This window comes from Topomyia yanbarensis, chromosome 1 (genome assembly GCF_030247195.1).
Source record: "Topomyia yanbarensis strain Yona2022 chromosome 1, ASM3024719v1, whole genome shotgun sequence".
Classification (NCBI taxonomy): Eukaryota; Metazoa; Arthropoda; class Insecta; order Diptera; family Culicidae; genus Topomyia; species Topomyia yanbarensis.
The window spans coordinates 114,101,928-114,123,925 of NC_080670.1; the positions used below are offsets into that span (position 1 = coordinate 114,101,928).

The window sequence follows — 21,998 nt, forward strand, 5'->3', positions numbered from 1 at the left end:
GGACCAAAACTGGCACCGCCACCCCGCGGAACGCAGTCGACCCCGCTCGTGTCGACGAACAGTACAGTGCACCGTTACCGCACGATAAGTCTGGTGAATTCCAGATCTGCACCACCGCCAGTGTCACCGTCTGGCGCTCGGAGAATCAACCACTGAATCGATCAAATCGACCACGTATTTCCCGCCGCCTGCCGGTAAGCCAGAACCGGCGTATTCACCGCGACTAGTAACGCTACCTACCAGTCGACACACAACTAACGCATGTGCCCACAAGTGCCGCACGTGTCAGCAGACACGTAAGTCATCCATCGTCAGCAGCGTGGACAGCAAGAATTCGGATGAGGATGTAAGGAATAATAAATCTAAGATGTGAATTAGTGTATATTTTTATGCTACGATTCCTGATGAGACGAAAGTCGAACGGTGGTGAGATGGAAGTTGTACACGCTCGTTCCTAGGTCGGTTTCGCGATTTAATCCCCTGTAGGTTAACGGTGGAACGCCCTAGGGATACCACCCTAGCCGATAGTTGCTCTTTCCCTTGTTATTTTGGTTGGTCGAAGTTAGTTTCTGTTGGGTTCACCAGCTTTGGCCGCTGCGCCTTGTCAGATGTTTGACGGACTCGCCCTGAGGTCTTCTAGCCGGACCGGGATTTTCAGAAAAACGTGCTCCTTCACGGCAGCTTCTTTGATGTTGCCTGGCGCTTAAGTGAAGGTTGTAATATCAAACTATCCCTTAAATTCCCGCCCGTTACACAGCATAGACAAGAAATACGTCTATTGTTCGGTAAATTTGCTACATATTACATCGCGTTTTGATGATTTTAAAAAGGTTGTGTCATATTGTGGTAGAAATTGTTTTGTACTCATAACGGGCAGTGCTACAAATTCTCATAATAACATTTGGGACAGCTCTAACAGTATTACTCATCAATTGACTAACGAGTTAATGCCAAACGAGCACAAATATTCATTATATCATAAAACCTCAGCACTTGGAAACACATTATTTTTTAGCGATAAATGAGTCTTATTTGATTAGTTAGAACTTTCATCAGATGTCGAAGTGTGTCGTAGTCCCGGGTCTACAGGAACCTTGGTGAGGAAGACTTGGTGAGCCATAAAACGTATTTTTCAACATTTACATCGCGTTTTGATGATTTTAAAAAGGTTGTGTCATATTGTGGTAGAAATTGTTTTGTACTCATAACGGGCAGTGCTACAAATTCTCATAATAACATTTGGGACAGCTCTAACAGTATTACTCATCAATTGACTAACGAGTTAATGCCAAACGAGCACAAATATTCATTATATCATAAAACCTCAGCACTTGGAAACACATTATTTTTTAGCGATAAATGAGTCTTATTTGATTAGTTAGAACTTTCATCAGATGTCGAAGTGTGTCGTAGTCCCGGGTCTACAGGAACCTTGGTGAGGAAGACTTGGTGAGCCATAAAACGTATTTTTCAACATTTGATTTTTGACTTGGATAAAGGCGTCGAATTACATATTTTTTGTCATGATAGCGGCATACGAAGGAAGCTGACCCTCTTTGATTTATGCGTGTGTCTCAAAGCCTACTTTTATAGATTGTGAAACTATAACAAACCAGCATTTGAGCTCATTTTAGCATGTTTCAATTTCTGTGTATGATTTGTACTCTCCATGCATGTCAGAAAACTTGTTTCCGTAATTCGAAATTCCATTTTTCAAATTGTGCATCAGATATATTTTGCCAAGCAGGCGTACCCCTCGTTTATCATCCGGCTGAAGCCTCCTATTGAAACTAATACCTTTGCTTGGTTGAACTCTCAATGTGTGAAATGTGGCCGAAAAGATGATAATGCGCGGAATGTACCAAAACTTCAACCAATCGAAGTATTATGGGAAGCTGCTTCAGCAGCACAATTAAAATCAAGGATATGCAGAGTAGATCTCAATGTCGCCTAGACCATGATGGAAGCAGTAAAGGAAGTTTAGGTACACTTGAGAAAGATAGACCATAAGCTGTCCTACTTTTTTTTAAATAACTACTAGATATAAAACTTATTTGTTATAAAGAAAACCTGTCCTGGGTTTTAGTTTAGTCCAGCTTCTTCTGACTCACCCGTTATTTTGCCAAAAATTCGAAGTTGTAATCTTGCAATATCATGCAAGATCAAAGCAAAATCGCAGACCAAAAATGCCTAGTCGGACAATACTTGTACAGTTATAGTGATGATTGGAACACTTTGCTGTTGCATTGACGTTCTCTTCAGAGATACAGGTAAACTTCGATATAACGTACATTTCCATTTAAAAAATGTTCGTTATATCGAATTGTACGTTATATCGAAGCATACAAAAAAATCACAAAATTGTTGTTCATGGTACTTTATTTTGTAGAATTTTGACAAAGCGTAACTAATTTTTAAAATCTAATCTACTTAGCAGTGTGAAACAACTTTTCTTATGCGAAAATTATGTGGTTCCATGTAATTATTCTTTTTTGCTTAAATGAATTAAATCTGAAATCTAAACCAAAATGCAATTATCATAGAATTATATTGAAAATATTCTTATTCCTTTCCTTATTAATAAGCCATCAGTCAATTATTATTCTGTCTGATCTCGTAAAATGTTTTTGCCTTTCTCAATAGAAAGGTATTGCAATTGCTCTGAAAATCGAATTTTAACGGAGGCTCGGAGGGCCGAGTGACATATACCATTCGATTCAGCTCGTCGAGTTCGGCAAATGTCTGTGCGTGTGTATGTATATATGCGTGTGTATGTGCGTCTGTGTATGTGTATGTGACCAAAAATGTCACTCATTTTTCTCAGAGATGGCTGATCCGATTTTGACAAACTTAGTCTTAAATGAAAGATACAACGTTCCCATAAGCTGTTATTGAATTTCTGATAGATCCGACTTCCGGTTCCGGAATTACAGGGTGGTGAGCACGATCACGCAGAAAATGTCGATTTTAATAAATTCTGCAATGAATGTATAAAGGTGAAAAATTTTCCAAACTATGACTACAACTGCTTCGATTTGTAGTATTAGATCACTAACATCCATTCAAAGTCTCTTTGGCCGCATTGGCCACCATCATCGGTTCCGGAAGCCCCGGCGGAAGCATCTAAATTCAGAATAACAGTCACATCGGTTTCTCGGAGATGGCTAGACCGAATCAACCAAACTTAGTCTCAAAAGAAAGGTATTGCGTCCCCGTAAATGGCTATTAAATTTTATACCGAACCGACTTCCGGTTCCGGAGTTACGGGTTGTGGCGTGCAATCACATAGCAAATTATGATTCAAACCGAAACTCTGATGAAAGCAAAAAAGGTAAAAATTTCGCTAAAATGTCTCTGAAACAACTTAAATTTGCAGTTCTAGGTCACCAACGTCCAAACAAATTTTCGTTGATTACATTGACCACCATAGACGGTTCCGGAAGTGCCCGGGAAAAGCGGCTATCTTTCAAAACTAGCAAACTCATATCAGTTTCTCGAAAATGGTAGGGCCGATTTTCATAAACTTAGTCCCAAATGATAGCTATATTATCCCCACAGATGTCTATAAAATTTCATACGGATCGCTTATATGGTTCCGGAAATATAGACTGAACCGTCCGGTCACATATGAAATTCCCATATAAGCCGGAACTCAAATTTTTTTTCAAATGGGGGACCCCATGAAATTTCAAAAATCGAATTCGTATTTTTGATGCAAAACATCTTTAAAATGCATGAAACGTCGAGATTTTCTTGAAGCAACTGTGTCTGACTGTTATTAAGCATTGCACATGCTGTTTTTGTTGCACAGCATTCCATGGAAAACATTGTAATTCAGCCCAGAGAATCAGATTTAACCGTCCCGAAACCATCCATCAATGGCCACACCAATATTCTTAATTCTAGTTTTTCTTGTTTCCAGTTAGAACTTACTGATCATGTATTATTCATTGAGATAAATGGTTGGTTTTGATAAACTACGATACGATCATACGCAAATAAAATTGGATAAAAACCTCTCGAAACCTTCAATGAAGTAGCCAATTGCTAACATCCTCAATAGAAGCTCAATTAGTACGTTTTAAGATTGTGTATGACATATTCAATTCTTAAAATATGGAATACATGAATAATCGAAGAAAAATTTGGACCAGAAAAATAAATTTTAAAATATGTACGTTATATCGAGGCAAAATGTACGTTATATCGAGTGACGCTATATCGAGGGTACGTTGTATCGAGGGTACGTTATATCGAAGTTTACCTGTATTGAGATACTGTCTGAGATATACTGTGAGTCAAGCCGTCAACTGCGAAAATAATGCTCTCCCAACGTAAAATCGAAAGCGGTTTTTCAAAACCTTGCTTGTGAAATTATTCAAAAAAAATCTCTTCTCGAATTGCCACGCGATGGAAGAAACAATCGTATGTCCGTGATCCGTAGAAAATAAACTCAAAAAAGCACAAAGTCGAACCTAAAAGCCGAGCCATTGTAACTGGTTACTGATGTATGAGGCTCCGCCTGGTCATCATTGCTCGAATGACGAAATAACCGGTCAATATGCTATAACTACTTTGAAAAACCTGTTTTAATCAACCTAGTGGTGCAATCGTTCCTTTCTCATATATCCAAGCTATGATTCCATAACTCAATAAGTCTGCTACATTCTTATTACGCTTGGTACCTATATGTATTTCGCTTTTGGCATTTGGCATGTAAAATACAAATTCGATTTTTGAAATTTCTGGTATTGTATCCTACATTTGAAACCATGTTTGTAAAAATCAGTAAGCGTTTGCGGAAAAATAGGTGTTACATAAACTTAAGAACTTGGCATTGGTCATTAGTGATCTAGACCCGCAAATACAAAGAATGTTGCACCCATTTTAATAATCATTACAGTACCTATTTATATGAAAATTTACTGTGGGATCGCACTCTTCAACCTGTATCTCCGAAAGCGGAAGTCCGTTCAGTAAAAAAATTAACAGCAGCTTGTGCGAGCGCTATACCGTTCTTTTGAAACTTTCTTTGTCTTTGTCTTTGGCTTTGGCTTTGGCTTTGGTTTTGGCTTTGGCTTTGGCTTTGGCTTTGGCTTTGGCTTTGGCTTTGGCTTTGGCTTTGGCTTTGGCTTTGGCTTTGGCTTTGGCTTTGGCTTTGGCTTTGGCTTTGGCTTTGGCTTTGGCTTTGGCTTTGGCTTTGGCTTTGGCTTTGGCTTTGGCTTTGGCTTTGGCTTTGGCTTTGGCTTTGGCTTTGGCTTTGTCTTTGTCTTTGTCTTTGTCTTTGTCTTTGTGTTTGTCTTTGTCTTTGTCTTTGTCTTTGTCTTTGTCTTTGTCTTTGTCTTTGTCTTTGTCTTTGTCTTTGTCTTTGTCTTTGTCTTTGTCTTTGTCTTTGTCTTTGTCTTTGTCTTTGTCTTTGTCTTTGTCTTTGTCTTTGTCTTTGTCTTTGTCTTTGTCTTTGTCTTTGTCTTTGTCTTTGTCTTTGTCTTTGTCTTTGTCTTTGTCTTTGTCTTTGTCTTTGTCTTTGTCTTTGTCTTTGTCTTTGTCTTTGTCTTTGTCTTTGTCTTTGTCTTTGTCTTTGTCTTTGTCTTTGTCTTTGTCTTTGTCTTTGTCTTTGTCTTTGTCTTTGTCTTTGTCTTTGTCTTTGTCTTTGTCTTTGTCTTTGTCTTTGTCTTTGTCTTTGTCTTTGTCTTTGTCTTTGTCTTTGTCTTTGTCTTTGTCTTTGTCTTTGTCTTTGTCTTTGTCTTTGTCTTTGTCTTTGTCTTTGTCTTTGTCTTTGTCTTTGTCTTTGTCTTTGTCTTTGTCTTTGTCTTTGTCTTTGTCTTTGTCTTTGTCTTTGTCTTTGTCTTTGTCTTTGTCTTTGTCTTTGTCTTTGTCTTTGTCTTTGTCTTTGTCTTTGTCTTTGTCTTTGTCTTTGTCTTTGTCTTTGTCTTTGTCTTTGTCTTTGTCTTTGTCTTTGTCTTTGTCTTTGTCTTTGTCTTTGTCTTTGTCTTTGTCTTTGTCTTTGTCTTTGTCTTTGTCTTTGTCTTTGTCTTTGTCTTTGTCTTTGTCTTTGTCTTTGTCTTTGTCTTTGTCTTTGTCTTTGTCTTTGTCTTTGTCTTTGTCTTTGTCTTTGTCTTTGTCTTTGTCTTTGTCTTTGTCTTTGTCTTTGTCTTTGTCTTTGTCTTTGTCTTTGTCTTTGTCTTTGTCTTTGTCTTTGTCTTTGTCTTTGTCTTTGTCTTTGTCTTTGTCTTTGTCTTTGTCTTTGTCTTTGTCTTTGTCTTTGTCTTTGTCTTTGTCTTTGTCTTTGTCTTTGTCTTTGTCTTTGTCTTTGTCTTTGTCTTTGTCTTTGTCTTTGTCTTTGTCTTTGTCTTTGTCTTTGTCTTTGTCTTTGTCTTTGTCTTTGTCTTTGTCTTTGTCTTTGTCTTTGTCTTTGTCTTTGTCTTTGTCTTTGTCTTTGTCTTTGTCTTTGTCTTTGTCTTTGTCTTTGTCTTTGTCTTTGTCTTTGTCTTTGTCTTTGTCTTTGTCTTTGTCTTTGTCTTTGTCTTTGTCTTTGTCTTTGTCTTTGTCTTTGTCTTTGTCTTTGTCTTTGTCTTTGTCTTTGTCTTTGTCTTTGTCTTTGTCTTTGTCTTTGTCTTTGTCTTTGTCTTTGTCTTTGTCTTTGTCTTTGTCTTTGTCTTTGTCTTTGTCTTTGTCTTTGTCTTTGTCTTTGTCTTTGTCTTTGTCTTTGTCTTTGTCTTTGTCTTTGTCTTTGTCTTTGTCTTTGTCTTTGTCTTTGTCTTTGTCTTTGTTACCATCACCGATTCGCCAGGAAAGTGTACAGGCCCTTTGAAAGCGCCAACCAAAGCGACGCTTTAAATAGTTGTCATCAGTACGGTTTGGCATGAGGATATTAGGTCGATCGTAGTGTCAAACAACAGGAAACAATATTGCGAGATTGCGAATTATTTACGTGTTGCTAGTGAACCGAAACCTAAAACTAGTGAACTATACTAAAACTAAACCTATACTACATTATATCTTAATTGCTAAAAGCTAAGCTAAACCTATAAGTAAGTGAAAAAATGAAATCTTAGTATCTAGAAACCTTAAACTAATAGTTACCTAACTAGGTGGGCGAACCACGTTGGATTGAAGACCAAGTGTCGATTGCCAAGAAGGCCACTATACATTGTATTTGCGTGAGTTGAAAACAGACAGTAGTATCGATTATATCAAGAATGAATTTATTATAATCTGATTGATTGTAATTACAGTTAATTTCACACACTCCGAGTTGGATTGCTGATCCTTAAAATTACTTGGGAGAAGAACACTAAATTGTAAGGTACACACATTAAAATCATAACCTTAAACTAAATTTGATGATTTCAGCTTGAGCTGACAAATAAATTGCTGCTAACAGAAAGTGATACTTCTTGTTTATCTCAACAAACTCAAGAATTTATTGGATTCTACGATCCTATACCGAGCAGTGTGATGGCAAACAACAACAGCAGCTGTGCCGTGTGCAATCGCCCTGATTGGGCTGAAAAGTTGGTTCAATGTGACAATTGTGATCATTGGTACCACTTCACCTGCGCTGGTGTCACCGATTCTATTCAACATCGCGATTGGACGTGCACAAGCTGCCTGCCATTAGTCGTGAGTAGTGAATCAGGGACTGTATCGTCGCGATGCTCAGCTATCGCCGCACTGGAGCTCCAAAGACTAGAGGAGGAGCAAGAAATCAAAAGAAAGCGGTTCTTGCAGGAGAAAGCCCTGGAGAAAAGGCGAATCTTAGAACAAGAAGCTGCCGATAGAAAGAAGCTGGAAGAGGAGGAAAATATGGAGAGAACCTTTCTTCAAGAGAAATATGAACTTAAGAAAGTTCAAATCGATACAAAAAGTGATGGCGGTAGTATTGTCAGTAGAGGAAGTAGGGGTCGGAACAGTGTTGAAAGGGTTGTTCAATGGATACAAAACGATGCAAAGGACGCTCTCAACAGTACAGCTAATAATGGTAAGGCACCATATCGGAACGATGCCCAGAAACTCGTGGCGCAACTTCGATACACTGTACCGAACTCCCCCAGGAAAAACTCCATGTCTGGAAGCCAGCAGTCAGAATCTACGCACCATGCCTCTACTCCCGAGCCACCGTCACCATTTATGTACGCACCTTCTGGAAGCAGCGAACGGTCCATCTCCCGACAGCATGGTGCTAGAATCAGAGAGGTATTGCCACCTGTGCTATCAGAGTACAAACAGGAGGGCAACACTTTGAGTCATGAGCAAGCCGGAGGAGAAATGTACGCTGGTAATCTATCGCCAACTCAGATTGCAGCACGGCGCGTAATGTCTCGCGGCCTACCAGAATTCAGTGGCAACCCAGAAGACTGGCCAGTGTTCCTAAGCCAATTCAATATTACGACGGAGTGCTGTGGGTTTAGTCACGCAGAAAATCTCGTTAGATTGCAACATTGTCTGAAAGGAATGGCCCTAGATTCCGTTCGTAGTCGCTTGCTTCTTCCAAGCTCCGTGCCGCAAGTGATGGAAACACTTAAAATGCTTTATGGCCGTCCTGCATTACTCATTAACTCTTTAATACAGCGGGTACGCAACACACCGGCCCCAAAAATCGAAAAACTACACACAGTAGTGGAGTTCGGAATGGAGCTGCAGAGTCTCTGTGACCACCTTATAGCAGCGAATCAGGAGGCTCATCTGACAAACCCGTCTCTTCTTCAAGAGCTAGAGGAGAAACTTCCAGCTCATTTGAAACTCCAGTGGGCTGTACATAAACAACCACTACACACCGTCACCTTGAAAACCTTTGCTGATTTCATGTCGCACTTGGTCTCCGCAGCTAGCCAAGTTACATCGCTTACTGACTGTAAGGCTGATCACCGTCGTTCAGAAAGGGACCCCAAGTCAAAACAGCAAAATAGTGGATTCCTTCATGCTCACTCCGAGGCGGATGAAGAGATGGTGACGAGTTCGCAGGCAGACAGCCCTGCGCGTAAATGTCTGGTATGTGAAGAAGTGAATCATCGCGTAAAAGATTGTGAACTGTTCAATAGCATGGATGTGGAGGAAAGATGGCGAAAAGTTAATAGCCACCGATTGTGTCGCACTTGTCTCAACCAGCACGGTAGAAGACGTTGTCGAATTACAATCCAATGTGGGATTGATGGATGTCAGTTCAAACACCACCGCCTCCTACATAGTAAACCTGAAAATGCAACAACTTCAGAAAGTCTTACTCACCGAGATCTAGCACCAAAGGCACTATTTCGAATCATTCCGGTAACAGTTCACGGAAAAATGGGTTCTGTTAACACGTTCGCCTTTCTGGACGATGGATCTTCATTGACACTCGTGGAACGGTCGCTAGCGGAACAATTGGGAGAAAATGGACCATCACGCGGACTTATTCTGAAATGGACAGGCAATGTAACTCGTTGTGAGTCAGGCTCTCAAGAAGTTTCGTTCGGTATCTCGGGACAAAATACAGGAAACCAATTCCAAGTAAAACGAGCCAGAACCGTGTCTGAACTAAATCTCCCCATTCAATCACTCAACCTTAATGAATTAATGGAGCAGTATCCACATTTGAAAGGCCTTCCAATACACGATTATAAGAGCGCTCAGCCGCGTATCCTCTTGGGTTTAGACCAATTAAAACTATCGTTGCCTTTGAAGTATCGAGAAGGACGTGATGGAGACCCCGTGGCCGCCAAGACCCGCCTATGTTGGTGCATTTATGGTGGAAGTTATGAGAACACCACAGTTGGAGTAACCTACCACATTCTGGATGCACCGGAGGAAAGCTTGCATGATATGGTGAAACAGTATTTCGGCCAAGAAGATGCAGGGGTGAAATTATCTCTAGCTTTGGAGCCAACCGACGAAAAGAGAGCAAGACAAATTCTCGAACATACAACAAAACGGGTGAATGGTCAATACGAAACAGGTCTCTTATGGCGATATGATCACTTCGAGCTACCAGACAGCTACCATATGGCATTACGTCGCCTAGAATGCTTGGAGCGAAGGATGCAACGAGATCCATTATTGAAAGACAATCTGCATAGGCAGATTAAAGAGTACCAATCGAAAGGTTACGCCCATCGTGCATCAGCAAGTGAACTGTCTAGGGCTGACCCTCGCAGGATATGGTATCTGCCGCTAGGAGCTGTGATAAACCCGAGGAAACCCGAAAAGATTCGATTGATTTGGGATGCCGCGGCAAGCGTATGCGGCATATCGCTAAACTCGGTCCTTCTGAAAGGCCCCGATCAACTATGCTCTCTACCAGGTGCCTTGTTTCGTTTTCGTCAACGACCCATAGCAGTGAGCGGAGACATCCGTGAAATGTTTCACCAAATACGTATTCGTTCGGAGGATTGTCAATCCCAGCGGTTTCTTTGGCGCGATGATCCAAACCGTAAGCCGGATATTTTTCTGATGGATGTGGCCACCTTCGGGGCCACATGTTCACCGTGTTCTGCACAGTACGTCAAGAACCGAAATGCAAAGGAATTTGCTGATAAGTGGCCTAGGGCTGCGGAAGCAATTATCGAAGGACACTATGTCGACGATTACTTGGATAGCTTCGATTCCATTGACGAGGCCAAGCTTATCACGACAGAAGTAACGATGATCCACCAGAAAGGCGGATTTGAAATCCGCAATTGGCTGTCCAATGCACCCGAAGTGTTGAATCACCTCAAATCGCCTTCAAAAACAGTTGTCAAAAATTTGGATCTTGACAAAGGCGATAACAAAGAACGAGTGCTAGGCATGTTGTGGTTAACTGAAGCAGATTCACTCGGGTTTTCGACACAGATGCGAGAAGACATAGCGAAAATAATCGCAGAAGAACAGCGACCGACAAAACGACAAGTCTTAAAGTGCGTCATGAGTTTATTCGACCCCTTAGGCATATTGGCACTATTCTCTGTTCATGGTAAGATTTTGATCCAGCGAATATGGCGCTCAGGAATATCGTGGGACGACGAAATAGAGGATGGAGAGTACGAGTTATGGAGGAAATGGATAGGATTTCTCCCTTCCTTGGTTGACATTCAAATTCCTAGATGCTATATGATGAATTTCAACCCATCAGCCGAGCTCTCTACCCAACTACACATATTTGTAGACGCGAGTGAAGAGGCATGTAGCTCTGTAGCTTACCTACGCTTCGTTTTGCCGGAAAACACAATCTCATGTGCCATTGTATCAGCTAAAACGAAGGTAGCTCCGCTCAAACCGCTGTCGATACCTCGCCTGGAGCTGCAAGCCGCTATACTGGGTGCTCGATTAGCTCGCTTCATAGAGGAGAACCACAACATAAAGATTGACGAAAAGATTTTCTGGTCAGACTCAAGAATCGTTCTGGCGTGGATTAGATCTGACAGCAGACGATACAGCTAGTACGTTTCATGTCGGATAGGAGAAATTCTCACTCTAACCGAAGTAGACGAATGGAAGTGGGTACCTACTAAAATAAATATTGCAGACAAAGCTACGAAGTGGGGTTATAGCCCAGGCTTCAACTGGAAGCAATGGTTTACTGGACCTGAATTTCTGTATCTTCACGAACGCATGTGGCCGGAACAGCCAAATCTTAAGAAAATGCGCACAGAAGAAGAGCTTAGACCTTGCTACGTTCATTTAGTTATACAAGAACGTCCCATTATACAGTTTGAACGGTTTTCCCGCTGGAAAAAGCTGCTGCGAACAGTTGCATATGTATACCGGTTTCTCTCCAACGCAAAGGTGGCTCGACAGTCGCGCTCCACAGGATGCCTTACGCAAGACGAAAGAATTGCTGCGGAAAACTCTATTTTGCGTTTATGCCAACTAGAAAGCTATCCTGATGAATGTGCCATCCTGAAGACAACGCGAGGACAGGGTACTCTTAGTAAGAGCAGTCAGCTATACGGTCAAAATCCTATATTGGATGAACATGGTGTTATCCGGCGAAATGGGCGAATTCCAATGGAAGTGAATGTTGGGTTCGGTGTGAAATATCCCATCCTTCTTCCCAAGCAACACCGAGTCACCCAATTGTTGCTGGACGATTATCACCGAAGATATCACCACGCCAACAACGAAACAGTTGTGAACGAGGTAAGGCAAAATTTCTATATTCCTCATCTTCGAACCACTATAAGAAAAATAGCCCGACAATGTCAGAGATGCAAAATACAAAAATCCCAACCAATAACCCCAATGATGGCACCATTACCAACTGCGCGATTATCCGCATTCGTTCGGCCATTCTCCTACATTGGCTTGGACTTTTTTGGACCTATATTGGTTAAATCAGGGAGAAGTGACGTGAAGAGGTGGGTGGCACTGTTCACTTGCCTTACAATAAGAGCAGTGCATTTAGAAGTCGCACACAGCCTGAGCGCAGAAAGCTGCATTATGTGTTTCCGAAGATTCGTCGCACGACGTGGAGCACCTTTGCAGGTGTACTCAGACAATGGAACCAACTTCGTGGGTGCTGAGCGAATATTGCAGGAGCAAATTCATCGCGGGCTGGCTGAAACATTCACCAACGAGCATACCAAATGGGTTTTCAATCCACCATCAGCTCCCCACATGGGTGGTGCATGGGAGCGAATGGTATACTCAATCAAGACGGCAATGTTCAGTATAGACAGTGGAAGAAAGTTACACGATGAGGCGTTCCTAACGCTGTTGGCAGAAGCCGAGAGTATCGTGAACTGCAGACCTTTAACATACCTCCCCTTGGAGTCAGCGGAGCAGGAGGCTTTAACTCCTAACCATTTCTTACTGGGAAGCTCAATTGGAGTTAAACAACCGGCCGCAATCCCAACGGATTCCCGATTGGCCCTTCGATCTAGCTGGAACCAGATTCGCCACCAGTCAGATCTGTTCTGGAATCGGTGGCTTCGCGAATACCTTCCAACTATATGTAGACGAACAAAATGGTTTGAGGACACGAGAGCAGTCGAAGTGGGAGATCTGGTATTCATCGCAGATGGGAAAAAACGGAATAATTGGATACGTGGAAAGGTGGTAGAACTTAGGCGAAGTACAGATGAGAGAGTTCGTAAGGCACTGATCCAGACTACGACAGGCATTCTAGTGCGTCCTGTGTGCAAGCTGGCGATCTTAGATGTTCAAGAAAATGGTAAAACTGCTTCCAATACGCAGAGTTACGGGGGCCGGGATGTTACCATCACCGATTCGCCAGGAAAGTGTACAGGCCCTTTGAAAGCGCCAACCAAAGCGACGCTTTAAATAGTTGTCATCAGTACGGTTTGGCATGAGGATATTAGGTCGATCGTAGTGTCAAACAACAGGAAACAATATTGCGAGATTGCGAATTATTTACGTGTTGCTAGTGAACCGAAACCTAAAACTAGTGAACTATACTAAAACTAAACCTATACTACATTATATCTTAATTGCTAAAAGCTAAGCTAAACCTATAAGTAAGTGAAAAAATGAAATCTTAGTATCTAGAAACCTTAAACTAATAGTTACCTAACTAGGTGGGCGAACCACGTTGGATTGAAGACCAAGTGTCGATTGCCAAGAAGGCCACTATACATTGTATTTGCGTGAGTTGAAAACAGACAGTAGTATCGATTATATCAAGAATGAATTTATTATAATCTGATTGATTGTAATTACAGTTAATTTCACACACTCCGAGTTGGATTGCTGATCCTTAAAATTACTTGGGAGAAGAACACTAAATTGTAAGGTACACACATTAAAATCATAACCTTAAACTAAATTTGATGATTTCAGCTTGAGCTGACAAATAAATTGCTGCTAACAGAAAGTGATACTTCTTGTTTATCTCAACAGTCTTTGTCTTTGTCTTTGTTTTTGTTTTTGTTTTTGTCTTTGTCTTTGTCTTTGTCTTTGTCTTTGTCTTTGTCTTTGTCTTTGTCTTTGTCTTTGTCTTTGTCTTTGTCTTTGTCTTTGTCTTTGTCTTTGTCTTTGTCTTTGTCTTTGTCTTTGTCTTTGTCTTTGTCTTTGTCTTTGTCTTTGTCTTTGTCTTTGTCTTTGTCTTTGTCTTTGTCTTTGTCTTTGTCTTTGTCTTTGTCTTTGTCTTTGTCTTTGTCTTTGTCTTTGTCTTTGTCTTTGTCTTTGTCTTTGTCTTTGTCTTTGTCTTTGTCTTTGTCTTTGTCTTTGTCTTTGTCTTTGTCTTTGTCTTTGTCTTTGTCTTTGTCTTTGTCTTTGTCTTTGTCTTTGTCTTTGTCTTTGTCTTTGTCTTTGTCTTTGTCTTTGTCTTTGTCTTTGTCTTTGTCTTTGTCTTTGTCTTTGTCTTTGTCTTTGTCTTTGTCTTTGTCTTTGTCTTTGTCTTTGTCTTTGTCTTTGTCTTTGTCTTTGTCTTTGTCTTTGTCTTTGTCTTTGTCTTTGTCTTTGTCTTTGTCTTTGTCTTTGTCTTTGTCTTTGTCTTTGTCTTTGTCTTTGTCTTTGTCTTTGTCTTTGTCTTTGTCTTTGTCTTTGTCTTTGTCTTTGTCTTTGTCTTTGTCTTTGTCTTTGTCTTTGTCTTTGTCTTTGTCTTTGTCTTTGTCTTTGTCTTTGTCTTTGTCTTTGTCTTTGTCTTTGTCTTTGTCTTTGTCTTTGTCTTTGTCTTTGTCTTTGTCTTTGTCTTTGTCTTTGTCTTTGTCTTTGTCTTTGTCTTTGTCTTTGTCTTTGTCTTTGTCTTTGTCTTTGTCTTTGTCTTTGTCTTTGTCTTTGTCTTTGTCTTTGTCTTTGTCTTTGTCTTTGTCTTTGTCTTTGTCTTTGTCTTTGTCTTTGTCTTTGTCTTTGTCTTTGTCTTTGTCTTTGTCTTTGTCTTTGTCTTTGTCTTTGTCTTTGTCTTTGTCTTTGTCTTTGTCTTTGTCTTTGTCTTTGTCTTTGTCTTTGTCTTTGTCTTTGTCTTTGTCTTTGTCTTTGTCTTTGTCTTTGTCTTTGTCTTTGTCTTTGTCTTTGTCTTTGTCTTTGTCTTTGTCTTTGTCTTTGTCTTTGTCTTTGTCTTTGTCTTTGTCTTTGTCTTTGTCTTTGTCTTTGTCTTTGTCTTTGTCTTTGTCTTTGTCTTTGTCTTTGTCTTTGTCTTTGTCTTTGTCTTTGTCTTTGTCTTTGTCTTTGTCTTTGTCTTTGTCTTTGTCTTTGTCTTTGTCTTTGTCTTTGTCTTTGTCTTTGTCTTTGTCTTTGTCTTTGTCTTTGTCTTTGTCTTTGTCTTTGTCTTTGTCTTTGTCTTTGTCTTTGTCTTTGTCTTTGTCTTTGTCTTTGTCTTTGTCTTTGTCTTTGTCTTTGTCTTTGTCTTTGTCTTTGTCTTTGTCTTTGTCTTTGTCTTTGTCTTTGTCTTTGTCTTTGTCTTTGTCTTTGTCTTTGTCTTTGTCTTTGTCTTTGTCTTTGTCTTTGTCTTTGTCTTTGTCTTTGTCTTTGTCTTTGTCTTTGTCTTTGTCTTTGTCTTTGTCTTTGTCTTTGTCTTTGTCTTTGTCTTTGTCTTTGTCTTTGTCTTTGTCTTTGTCTTTGTCTTTGTCTTTGTCTTTGTCTTTGTCTTTGTCTTTGTCTTTGTCTTTGTCTTTGTCTTTGTCTTTGTCTTTGTCTTTGTCTTTGTCTTTGTCTTTGTCTTTGTCTTTGTCTTTGTCTTTGTCTTTGTCTTTGTCTTTGTCTTTGTCTTTGTCTTTGTCTTTGTCTTTGTCTTTGTCTTTGTCTTTGTCTTTGTCTTTGTCTTTGTCTTTGTCTTTGTCTTTGTCTTTGTCTTTGTCTTTGTCTTTGTCTTTGTCTTTGTCTTTGTCTTTGTCTTTGTCTTTGTCTTTGTCTTTGTCTTTGTCTTTGTCTTTGTCTTTGTCTTTGTCTTTGTCTTTGTCTTTGTCTTTGTCTTTGTCTTTGTCTTTGTCTTTGTCTTTGTCTTTGTCTTTGTCTTTGTCTTTGTCTTTGTCTTTGTCTTTGTCTTTGTCTTTGTCTTTGTCTTTGTCTTTGTCTTTGTCTTTGTCTTTGTCTTTGTCTTTGTCTTTGTCTTTGTCTTTGTCTTTGTCTTTGTCTTTGTCTTTGTCTTTGTCTTTGTCTTTGTCTTTGTCTTTGTCTTTGTCTTTGTCTTTGTCTTTGTCTTTGTCTTTGTCTTTGTCTTTGTCTTTGTCTTTGTCTTTGTCTTTGTCTTTGTCTTTGTCTTTGTCTTTGTCTTTGTCTTTGTCTTTGTCTTTGTCTTTGTCTTTGTCTTTGTCTTTGTCTTTGTCTTTGTCTTTGTCTTTGTCTTTGTCTTTGTCTTTGTCTTTGTCTTTGTCTTTGTCTTTGTCTTTGTCTTTGTCTTTGTCTTTGTCTTTGTCTTTGTCTTTGTCTTTGTCTTTGTCTTTGTCTTTGTCTTTGTCTTTGTCTTTGTCTTTGTCTTTGTCTTTGTCTTTGTCTTTGTCTTTGTCTTTGTCTTTGTCTTTGTCTTTGTCTTTGTCTTTGTCTTTGTCTTTGTCTTTGTCTTTGTCTTTGTCTTTGTCTTTGTCTTTGTCTTTGTCTTTGTCTTTGTCTTTGTCTTTGTCTTTGTCTTTGTCTTTGTCTTTGTCTTTGTCTTTGTCTTTGTCTTTGTCTTTGTCTTTGTCTTTGTCTTTGTCTTTGTCTTTGTCTTTGTCTTTGTCTTTGTCTTTGTCTTTGTCTTTGTCTTTGTCTTTGTCTTTGTCTTTGTCTTTGTCTTTGTCTTTGTCTTTGTCTTTGTCTTTGTCTTTGTCTTTGTCTTTGTCTTTGTCTTTGTCTTTGTCTTTGTCTTTGTCTTTGTCTTTGTCTTTGTCTTTGTCTTTGTCTTTGTCTTTGTCTTTGTCTTTGTCTTTGTCTTTGTCTTTGTCTTTGTCTTTGTCTTTGTCTTTGTCTTTGTCTTTGTCTTTGTCTTTGTCTTTGTCTTTGTCTTTGTCTTTGTCTTTGTCTTTGTCTTTGTCTTTGTCTTTGTCTTTGTCTTTGTCTTTGTCTTTGTCTTTGTCTTTGTCTTTGTCTTTGTCTTTGTCTTTGTCTTTGTCTTTGTCTTTGTCTTTGTCTTTGTCTTTGTCTTTGTCTTTGTCTTTGTCTTTGTCTTTGTCTTTGTCTTTGTCTTTGTCTTTGTCTTTGTCTTTGTCTTTGTCTTTGTCTTTGTCTTTGTCTTTGTCTTTGTCTTTGTCTTTGTCTTTGTCTTTGTCTTTGTCTTTGTCTTTGTCTTTGTCTTTGTCTTTGTCTTTGTCTTTGTCTTTGTCTTTGTCTTTGTCTTTGTCTTTGTCTTTGTCTTTGTCTTTGTCTTTGTCTTTGTCTTTGTCTTTGTCTTTGTCTTTGTCTTTGTCTTTGTCTTTGTCTTTGTCTTTGTCTTTGTCTTTGTCTTTGTCTTTGTCTTTGTCTTTGTCTTTGTCTTTGTCTTTGTCTTTGTCTTTGTCTTTGTCTTTGTCTTTGTCTTTGTCTTTGTCTTTGTCTTTGTCTTTGTCTTTGTCTTTGTCTTTGTCTTTGTCTTTGTCTTTGTCTTTGTCTTTGTCTTTGTCTTTGTCTTTGTCTTTGTCTTTGTCTTTGTCTTTGTCTTTGTCTTTGTCTTTGTCTTTGTCTTTGTCTTTGTCTTTGTCTTTGTCTTTGTCTTTGTCTTTGTCTTTGTCTTTGTCTTTGTCTTTGTCTTTGTCTTTGTCTTTGTCTTTGTCTTTGTCTTTGTCTTTGTCTTTGTCTTTGTCTTTGTCTTTGTCTTTGTCTTTGTCTTTGTCTTTGTCTTTGTCTTTGTCTTTGTCTTTGTCTTTGTCTTTGTCTTTGTCTTTGTCTTTGTCTTTGTCTTTGTCTTTGTCTTTGTCTTTGTCTTTGTCTTTGTCTTTGTCTTTGTCTTTGTCTTTGTCTTTGTCTTTGTCTTTGTCTTTGTCTTTGTCTTTGTCTTTGTCTTTGTCTTTGTCTTTGTCTTTGTCTTTGTCTTTGTCTTTGTCTTTGTCTTTGTCTTTGTCTTTGTCTTTGTCTTTGTCTTTGTCTTTGTCTTTGTCTTTGTCTTTGTCTTTGTCTTTGTCTTTGTCTTTGTCTTTGTCTTTGTCTTTGTCTTTGTCTTTGTCTTTGTCTTTGTCTTTGTCTTTGTCTTTGTCTTTGTCTTTGTCTTTGTCTTTGTCTTTGTCTTTGTCTTTGTCTTTGTCTTTGTCTTTGTCTTTGTCTTTGTCTTTGTCTTTGTCTTTGTCTTTGTCTTTGTCTTTGTCTTTGTCTTTGTCTTTGTCTTTGTCTTTGTCTTTGTCTTTGTCTTTGTCTTTGTCTTTGTCTTTGGCTTTGTCTTTGGCTTTGTCTTTGGCTTTGTCTTTGGCTTTGTCTTTGGCTTTGTCTTTGGCTTTGTCTTTGGCTTTGTCTTTGGCTTTGTCTTTGGCTTTGTCTTTGGCTTTGTCTTTGGCTTTGTCTTTGGCTTTGTCTTTGGCTTTGTCTTTGGCTTTGTCTTTGGCTTTGTCTTTGGCTTTGTCTTTGGCTTTGTCTTTGGCTTTGTCTTTGGCTTTGTCTTTGGCTTTGTCTTTGGCTTTGTCTTTGGCTTTGTCTTTGGCTTTGTCTTTGGCTTTGTCTTTGGCTTTGTCTTTGGCTTTGTCTTTGGCTTTGTCTTTGGCTTTGTCTTTGGCTTTGTCTTTGGCTTTGTCTTTGGCTTTGTCTTTGGCTTTGTCTTTGGCTTTGTCTTTGGCTTTGTCTTTGGCTTTGTCTTTGGCTTTGTCTTTGGCTTTGTCTTTGGCTTTGTCTTTGGCTTTGTCTTTGGCTTTGTCTTTGGCTTTGTCTTTGGCTTTGTCTTTGGCTTTGTCTTTGGCTTTGTCTTTGGCTTTGTCTTTGGCTTTGTCTTTGGCTTTGTCTTTGGCTTTGTCTTTGGCTTTGTCTTTGGCTTTGTCTTTGGCTTTGTCTTTGGCTTTGTCTTTGGCTTTGTCTTTGGCTTTGTCTTTGGCTTTGTCTTTGGCTTTGTCTTTGGCTTTGTCTTTGGCTTTGTCTTTGGCTTTGTCTTTGGCTTTGTCTTTGGCTTTGTCTTTGGCTTTGTCTTTGGCTTTGTCTTTGGCTTTGTCTTTGGCTTTGTCTTTGGCTTTGTCTTTGGCTTTGTCTTTGGCTTTGTCTTTGGCTTTGTCTTTGGCTTTGTCTTTGGCTTTGTCTTTGGCTTTGTCTTTGGCTTTGTCTTTGGCTTTGTCTTTGGCTTTGTCTTTGGCTTTGTCTTTGGCTTTGTCTTTGGCTTTGTCTTTGGCTTTGTCTTTGGCTTTGTCTTTGGCTTTGTCTTTGGCTTTGTCTTTGGCTTTGTCTTTGGCTTTGTCTTTGGCTTTGTCTTTGGCTTTGTCTTTGGCTTTGTCTTTGGCTTTGTCTTTGGCTTTGTCTTTGGCTTTGTCTTTGGCTTTGTCTTTGGCTTTGTCTTTGGCTTTGTCTTTGGCTTTGTCTTTGGCTTTGTCTTTGGCTTTGTCTTTGGCTTTGTCTTTGGCTTTGTCTTTGGCTTTGTCTTTGGCTTTGTCTTTGGCTTTGTCTTTGGCTTTGTCTTTGGCTTTGTCTTTGGCTTTGTCTTTGGCTTTGTCTTTGGCTTTGTCTTTGGCTTTGTCTTTGGCTTTGTCTTTGGCTTTGTCTTTGGCTTTGTCTTTGGCTTTGTCTTTGGCTTTGTCTTTGGCTTTGTCTTTGGCTTTGTCTTTGGCTTTGTCTTTGGCTTTGTCTTTGGCTTTGTCTTTGGCTTTGTCTTTGGCTTTGTCTTTGGCTTTGTCTTTGGCTTTGTCTTTGGCTTTGTCTTTGGCTTTGTCTTTGGCTTTGTCTTTGGCTTTGTCTTTGGCTTTGTCTTTGGCTTTGTCTTTGGCTTTGTCTTTGGCTTTGTCTTTGGCTTTGTCTTTGGCTTTGTCTTTGGCTTTGTCTTTGGCTTTGTCTTTGGCTTTGTCTTTGGCTTTGTCTTTGGCTTTGTCTTTGGCTTTGTCTTTGGCTTTGTCTTTGGCTTTGTCTTTGGCTTTGTCTTTGGCTTTGTCTTTGGCTTTGTCTTTGGCTTTGTCTTTGGCTTTGTCTTTGGCTTTGTCTTTGGCTTTGTCTTTGGCTTTGTCTTTGGCTTTGTCTTTGGCTTTGTCTTTGGCTTTGTCTTTGGCTTTGTCTTTGGCTTTGTCTTTGGCTTTGTCTTTGGCTTTGTCTTTGGCTTTGTCTTTGGCTTTGTCTTTGGCTTTGTCTTTGGCTTTGTCTTTGGCTTTGTCTTTGGCTTTGTCTTTGGCTTTGTCTTTGGCTTTGTCTTTGGCTTTGTCTTTGGCTTTGTCTTTGGCTTTGTCTTTGGCTTTGTCTTTGGCTTTGTCTTTGGCTTTGTCTTTGGCTTTGTCTTTGGCTTTGTCTTTGGCTTTGTCTTTGGCTTTGTCTTTGGCTTTGTCTTTGGCTTTGTCTTTGGCTTTGTCTTTGGCTTTGTCTTTGGCTTTGTCTTTGGCTTTGTCTTTGGCTTTGTCTTTGGCTTTGTCTTTGGCTTTGTCTTTGGCTTTGTCTTTGGCTTTGTCTTTGGCTTTGTCTTTGGCTTTGTCTTTGGCTTTGTCTTTGGCTTTGTCTTTGGCTTTGTCTTTGGCTTTGTCTTTGGCTTTGTCTTTGGCTTTGTCTTTGGCTTTGTCTTTGGCTTTGTCTTTGGCTTTGTCTTTGGCTTTGTCTTTGGCTTTGTCTTTGGCTTTGTCTTTGGCTTTGTCTTTGGCTTTGTCTTTGGCTTTGTCTTTGGCTTTGTCTTTGGCTTTGTCTTTGGCTTTGTCTTTGGCTTTGTCTTTGGCTTTGTCTTTGGCTTTGTCTTTGGCTTTGTCTTTGGCTTTGTCTTTGGCTTTGTCTTTGGCTTTGTCTTTGGCTTTGTCTTTGGCTTTGTCTTTGGCTTTGTCTTTGGCTTTGTCTTTGGCTTTGTCTTTGGCTTTGTCTTTGGCTTTGTCTTTGGCTTTGTCTTTGGCTTTGTCTTTGGCTTTGTCTTTGGCTTTGTCTTTGGCTTTGTCTTTGGCTTTGTCTTTGGCTTTGTCTTTGGCTTTGTCTTTGGCTTTGTCTTTGGCTTTGTCTTTGGCTTTGTCTTTGGCTTTGTCTTTGGCTTTGTCTTTGGCTTTGTCTTTGGCTTTGTCTTTGGCTTTGTCTTTGGCTTTGTCTTTGGCTTTGTCTTTGGCTTTGTCTTTGGCTTTGTCTTTGGCTTTGTCTTTGGCTTTGTCTTTGGCTTTGTCTTTGGCTTTGTCTTTGGCTTTGTCTTTGGCTTTGTCTTTGGCTTTGTCTTTGGCTTTGTCTTTGGCTTTGTCTTTGGCTTTGTCTTTGGCTTTGTCTTTGGCTTTGTCTTTGGCTTTGTCTTTGGCTTTGTCTTTGGCTTTGTCTTTGGCTTTGTCTTTGGCTTTGTCTTTGGCTTTGTCTTTGGCTTTGTCTTTGGCTTTGTCTTTGGCTTTGTCTTTGGCTTTGTCTTTGGCTTTGTCTTTGGCTTTGTCTTTGGCTTTGTCTTTGGCTTTGTCTTTGGCTTTGTCTTTGGCTTTGTCTTTGGCTTTGTCTTTGGCTTTGTCTTTGGCTTTGTCTTTGGCTTTGTCTTTGGCTTTGTCTTTGGCTTTGTCTTTGGCTTTGTCTTTGGCTTTGTCTTTGGCTTTGTCTTTGGCTTTGTCTTTGGCTTTGTCTTTGGCTTTGTCTTTGGCTTTGTCTTTGGCTTTGTCTTTGGCTTTGTCTTTGGCTTTGTCTTTGGCTTTGTCTTTGGCTTTGTCTTTGGCTTTGTCTTTGGCTTTGTCTTTGGCTTTGTCTTTGGCTTTGTCTTTGGCTTTGTCTTTGGCTTTGTCTTTGGCTTTGTCTTTGGCTTTGTCTTTGGCTTTGTCTTTGGCTTTGTCTTTGGCTTTGTCTTTGGCTTTGTCTTTGGCTTTGTCTTTGGCTTTGTCTTTGGCTTTGTCTTTGGCTTTGTCTTTGGCTTTGTCTTTGGCTTTGTCTTTGGCTTTGTCTTTGGCTTTGTCTTTGGCTTTGTCTTTGGCTTTGTCTTTGGCTTTGTCTTTGGCTTTGTCTTTGGCTTTGTCTTTGGCTTTGTCTTTGGCTTTGTCTTTGGCTTTGTCTTTGGCTTTGTCTTTGGCTTTGTCTTTGGCTTTGTCTTTGGCTTTGTCTTTGGCTTTGTCTTTGGCTTTGTCTTTGGCTTTGTCTTTGGCTTTGTCTTT

The 21,998-nt window shown here is 39.8% G+C and overlaps 1 protein-coding gene across 1 annotated transcript; it reads left to right on the forward strand.

Moving 5' to 3' along the window:
• The first annotated feature begins 7,458 nt into the window (after positions 1-7,458).
• LOC131675821 (uncharacterized) lies at positions 7,459-11,397 on the forward strand. Its single transcript, XM_058954967.1, has one exon. The coding sequence runs from the start codon at positions 7,459-7,461 to the stop codon at positions 11,395-11,397; it is 3,939 nt and encodes a 1,312-aa protein (XP_058810950.1).
• Positions 11,398-21,998: the final 10,601 nt, after the last annotated feature.